This window comes from Phaseolus vulgaris, chromosome 8 (assembly GCF_000499845.2).
Source record: "Phaseolus vulgaris cultivar G19833 chromosome 8, P. vulgaris v2.0, whole genome shotgun sequence".
In the NCBI taxonomy this organism is placed as follows: domain Eukaryota; kingdom Viridiplantae; phylum Streptophyta; class Magnoliopsida; order Fabales; family Fabaceae; genus Phaseolus; species Phaseolus vulgaris.
The window spans coordinates 22,878,469-22,884,536 of NC_023752.2; the positions used below are offsets into that span (position 1 = coordinate 22,878,469).

Here is a 6,068-nt window from a genome sequence, read left to right on the forward strand (position 1 = left end):
TAAACATGAACATCATTTCTGCATCTGCATTCATAAATGATCAAGAAGTCAACTGAAAATGCACAGGATCTCTGCTGAATTCTTAAAATTACGGAACAGCAATAGCCTACTAATACCAGTACAAACACTTCAAAGCCTGAATTGATCTGATCTAACAAGCATTTGTATTATTGCTGTCTGAAATTTCTCATACCTGACAAGATTTAAGGGGAGAGAAGATATCAATAACAATGAGCAAACAGAAATGTCAAAGAAACACTTCAGACAATTCCAGGTAATCGCAGATACCCTGGTTACTCATATCCACTAATCAGAGTGACACCATATCTCTGAATTGCAACATCCTGTAAGAGAAATAAGAGACAGCAGAAAATCTGTGGCCGCTTATAAAATTAGCCATCAGCTTGTGTATTTGTATTGCACTATATATGTTTCTTTCTTTTAGCCTAGCATGAATTTGGGTGCGAGAGACACAAAATAAGACTAGCAACCCAAAATAAATGCATGTACTTCAGCCCAACTACTGACTGTGTAAAGAACGCCAGATAAACCCTTCCAATTAGAAGTGGTTCCTTCAACGTATTCTTTCTGTTTCTTAACCAAGCCAGAATACAATGGAACAAACGAAATACCAAACTGCGTCCCTACTCTCCTAAGGCTTGAACTTGAACCAATCACAATTCCTATATCTGCTTCAAGTAGGCAAAGTAGATCACCCACCGAATCTCCAATGTAAACAGTCAATTTCTTCTTGTCATCATTGCAATTTTTCCATATGTTCCTAAAAGCTTCAACCTTGTCAATGGGAGACTCCATCTTCTTAACAATTTCACCCGTGGAAACAGATCCCTCATAAGTGAACTCATTAGCATGAACATCCAACTCATTTAAATTAGCTGCTCAATAATTAGAAAAATATAATTACAAGACAATAGGAAACTACAACATAAACAATTGCCAAATATCAATCAAGTTGGAAAGTTTTAAGAAAATGTGATTATAAAGAATGAATTACTTGGTTAAACAAGAAAGACAAACTATTATTTAAACTACAGAGAAGCAATGAAGGTTTAATAACGGAAATCAGTGCTAGACAACAGAAAACATGTATTTCGATAGAAAATTAAGCATATGGTCCAACCAAATAACAAAAATAGATCAAGACAAAGATGGATGAATCCATGACGCCCAATTCATTCTCAGCTACCACAACAACAAAAAGTTCATGCTTTCCATGTAACATAGAAATACACAACTTTAACAGATAATACCATGTCTGGTTGCATGATAAAAGTTGAATCTGTAACCTGTATTGGTTGTTTTTTTCACTGGCTCTCTACTGTAGTTAAAATCACTAAAAGTTGAAAACGAATTATATATCTAGTAGCAAAATAGAAGGTAGCTAAAGTGGATCAAAATTCCAGCAGAGCTTTCCACTTTTATTACATAACAGTAACAAAAAAGTCCCTTAGCATAACCAAGGGTAGAACAGGATGAGAAGCACTAAAAAATAGTATTCCCAAGTGAAAGTATAGATTTTAAAAAACGGAAATATAGTTCACTCTCCAACAAATACATCAAAGTTGCATAAACCTCACAATACCATTATCTGCCATATTCCGTACAATCTAAAAAACATCATAAGAAATGCTCAGCACTGAAAAGACACGATTGTTCATCAACATCCCAAACACGTTACTCTGTGCAACATGGCTTGATAAGGATGACTCTCAGAATTCAAAATTAACATGATAATATGATTCACTATTAGCAGGAATTGGAAATTAAAGCTCATGGCAAGGGATATGTACCTGAAGAGAAAGCAGACCTGATGAGGTCAACACACCAGCAGTATGAAAGAACATGCACATTGGCATTCAAATTTTCATTCTTAACAATGCTCTGAAAGAAGTTAGTGCAACCATCCTGAAGGATCAGACGTTCTCCAGCACGCTTTATATCTTCTAGACTAATACCTTTGAGTACCCCAGACTCGACAACCCTATTATTTGCCGTGTTCTCAAATTTTGAAAGTTGCTCAAGGGCAACAGACAATTCTTTATAATCAAAATAGTTCACTGCAAAAGCACAAGATCAAAGCCAATTAACAAAGTCTGAGTAAAACAATCACTGCCTAAACCATTTAAGACTACTGGAGAAACAATAGTAGAAAAACACCATACATCTATCGGAAGGCATAATGTTTTCTATACATTGCTCATACTCTTCTGTATACTGTTTAGACAAAAAGCCCCATGTATTCCTGAGATCAGAAGACGACATCCGAACAATTTGATCTTCAGAGTGATTCTGATCAGATCGTGGTGCCGTCACTATAGCTATTTCAGCCAAGATGGCAGACGAATCAACAACAGTGCATGTTAAATCAAAATCAGAAAAAATTATGAGATGATCTTCCACAGGCTTATGTTCTTTAGTCAAGGGTACTACAGTCGGCTGAAAGAGTGGCTGAGCAGAGAAGAACTCTATTTCAAGTTTCATTGCTTGGGAATAAAGCTTTTCAATGACATCAAGTTCTTCACCAGTCAAAGAGACACTTAGTTTGTCGAGCAAATCTTCAGTTTGCAGAGTAGTAGCCTAAATTCAAATATAAGAATAACTGAGTAGTTGGGGTGCAAGAATGCCATGACTAAAATGTATATTTGACCAAGATTCAAAATAGTATCCAAGCACCCACAAGGGCAATATGGTATGGCTCTACTGTCAATATGACAAACCTGGAAACCATCAGAGGAATAGTTGTCGATCCACTTGTTATACGGATGAGTACCTTCATTGGAATGCAAAAGTTCCTGGAACTTCTTTCCCAAAACGGCATAAAGCCTCATGCAAGGAGTCATGGCACCTAAAGTATAAGCAGAAATTTTTGTTTTCTCAAATGGTGTAGCAAGTTTTCCAGGACCTTTTAGTCCTTCAATCTTCCCAGAGGCTGTAGCCAGCAGGAAATCTGTGTACTTAACAGTTGCAGAATTAATACTGTGCTCTTTGGTAAGGTCCAACCCCCATTCCTACACACCATTAGCAAAAAACCAAAATAATATAAGCTAAATGGGTGGGAAAAGGAAAAGAAATCAGAGCATGTAAAGTATAAATTGGCTTTTTGAAAATTCATAAGTTAGCACATCATGTTGCATACGTTTTATTCATTTGAAGTTTAAAAGATTTGTTTAATCTCATAGAAGACGCTGACTAGAAGTTCAGGCAAATATTATACATTTCTTTTCTTCCCAGAAATAATTTACAAGCACTCATTGCCTTGCTCCACTGGAATGGATGTCCCGTGTGGTCAAGCTCAAACATGATAAAACAATGCAAATTTATTGAGGTTTTTAGAAAGTGAAAAGGGATCCAATCAGTATACAGAAGAGTTTTATTTCCTTTGCTATCAACACACAAACCCAACAATATGTTTTGGGGGGGCTATCCTATTTACAAGTTGAAAATCATGGCAAATGACGTTCTTAACCTGGAATTATTCACATCTAGTGTAACGATTTACAAATATAAGTAACATAACCATATTGAGTAAGATGAAGACCCTAATCCAGTCCAGTACCATGATAATGTGGAAATTGTCTTACCTGTACCAACGAGTTGTGCATCCTCAACTCCTCTAGGACTGCCTTCCTCAACTGGCAGATTCCAAGTTTCGCATCGTCATCATCAGCACAATCTTCAGCCAACTCATACCTAAGTAACAATTAAACACAAAGAAGAAACTTCAAGCAACCAAATTATTTTGCACAACCTTCTAACATATTTTTTTTATTAAGTAGAGTAGGTCTCGCACGGTTTCTTTTCTAGATTTAAAGACCAAAACTCACTTCAATGAATGCATATGCAATATCACCAAATAATCTAACCATCCAGTTTTGGTTGCAAAGAAAACTGACAAAAAGAAAAAAGAAAAAAAAAACAACCAAACTTATGAATTGAGCGGCACTAACTTGGAAAACCATAAATTGAGTGAGACGACTAATAACGTTGAGTGACGAGAAGATTTTCGCACTCTACCATCTCAGACAGACAGATAGATAGATAATTTCAATATAATTGTAAAGCTTCTCCGCAACCAAACTGGAGAGAATAAGAACCTCTGGAAGCCATTGTTTGTGGATAAGCACGTATGTGTGTATGAATAGTATGAATTGAAGAGAGTGAACTCACGCTTGAGCAAAGGCGCGTAGGAAATGGACGTCTTGGGCGATGTAATGGTGGAAGGAATCGATATTCAAATTCCCGGAGGCCAAGGCGATGGCGAAGGGAGTGTACATGGCGAAGATGGATTGGCGCGTGAACTTGATCCAGAAGCGTCTGGCAAGTCCAGCTTCGCTGTTGCTGTGGTTGTGGATGGCTGCCATTGGAATTGACGATCTCGGAAGGGAGATAGGAGAAGCGGGACTCGGCCACTGAGGAACCAAAGCTCTCAACGAGAATGAACGACTCGGGCTCAGGTTCAGATTCAGCGGGTTTTTGATTGGGCTTCGGAGGAACCACCGCATGCGCATCAAATATCAATTACACACAAGCGCCGATGCCTCTCTCTCTCCCTTGTCCTGTGTGTTTGTTTTACAATCTACAGTGAGTAAGATGGAGAAAGAGACGAGTGCTACTAGTACTGGGTCTCTTCGCTGCTGCCCTACACGGGCTAGCCTTTTTCTTTCTGCACCTCCAAAATTGTGCATGCACAACTTCCATAGAGTACGAAATCACTAAAGTACCCTTAAAGTAAAAGTTACTATTCACTCAAGTGCATCTTCTTATAATCTTCCCATCTCGGGCCAAAAAGCTCTCGTTTTGTAACTCGGAAAAAATAAGGCTTTTTGATTTCTGCATCTAGTCTATTGGAACCTACGCCCATCATTCTTTGAAATATTGAAATTGTTCTTTTATTTGGTGGCTTGTGGAGGTGTTGCAAGGAAGGTTGAGCTTGGGTGAGGTGTGGTGGTGTTTAGAACATGTAGTTAGTAGTTTAATGTAAAAATTAGTTGTTTTGTCGTGATTCTGGGTGAAATAGTGGAAGTTGCATTTTCAAAATTCATATTCGAGTTCTGAAATACATAATCTAAAATGTTTTTGAGATGTGATTTGTGTATTTCAAAACTACATTTATGGAAGTGAATGTTATGTTCTGAAACAAGGAATTTAGAATGTTTATTATGTATAAACAATGTATTTTGGATTGGACATCCCATAATTGTTTCATATGCATTCTACAAATGAGTTTCTATAATAGGTTCATGAGACTTCTGGAGCATGTAACTCGAAACATAACATGACATTCCAAATTAGCTAATTTAGAAGAGGAAAAATGCCTTTTAGGATAGTGATACAAACCAAAACAATCAGCAGATGACTAAAGCCACATCAAGCATCTCACAAAATGGTCAGTCATCTCAGTATACAAAGTCGGGCCCCACCAAACCTCAAGAAAGCATCAGCGGAAGAAGAAGTTATAAACCAGAATATCAAAAGTTCTTCCTTCTGGTCTTTTCCACAAGAGAAAAGTTATGTAAATAAATTGGGCTCACTTTAGGGGTTCAAATAGCAAAGATAGGCTAGAATAAGGTACCATTAACATAATAGGGGGTGTGAGTAGCATTTTAGCTTATTCCTAGCCTTTTTGGAAGGCATTTTGACCTAGTTTCTACAAAGACAAGCCTAGGATGCGGGTTTGACTTAATCAAACCCTAAGGCTGCCCATTTTTTCCATTTTTCCCATCCTACCCGTTTAGCTTGTTCTCCAAGACTCCTTCACCTATAAATAGGAGGCCTACCTAGTGTATTTGACAAGTTGAATGAAATAGAGAAAAGTTACTCTGCACATTTTGTGTGAGATGCTAGTGAGGCTTGTTTCTCTTAGTCTTTAGTCTTATCATGTGAGAATTTTACACATGGTTATCCTATGATGTTGATGTTAAGCACTCAATATCTTATAACGCATTAGATAATGAATGCGGGGCCCATGAATGTACTGACGCATTTACGATAGATGAGGTAAAGGTCAAGTTGCAAAAGTATTTTGATATTGTGTATTATTTAGTAAA

The 6,068-nt window shown here is 37.4% G+C and overlaps 1 protein-coding gene across 1 annotated transcript; it reads right to left on the bottom strand.

Annotated features, from left to right (window-relative positions):
* Positions 1 to 4,613, bottom strand: LOC137824136 (bifunctional TH2 protein, mitochondrial). Its single transcript, XM_068629599.1, has 6 exons — positions 4,189 to 4,613; positions 3,603 to 3,711; positions 2,739 to 3,029; positions 2,184 to 2,598; positions 1,812 to 2,078; positions 1 to 896 (listed from the first exon to the last, which is right to left on the bottom strand). Exons 1-6 carry the CDS (start codon positions 4,527 to 4,529, stop codon positions 484 to 486), a joined length of 1,836 nt encoding a protein of 611 aa, XP_068485700.1. The 5' UTR covers positions 4,530 to 4,613; the 3' UTR covers positions 1 to 483.
* Between the last annotated feature and the right edge of the window lie 1,455 nt (positions 4,614 to 6,068).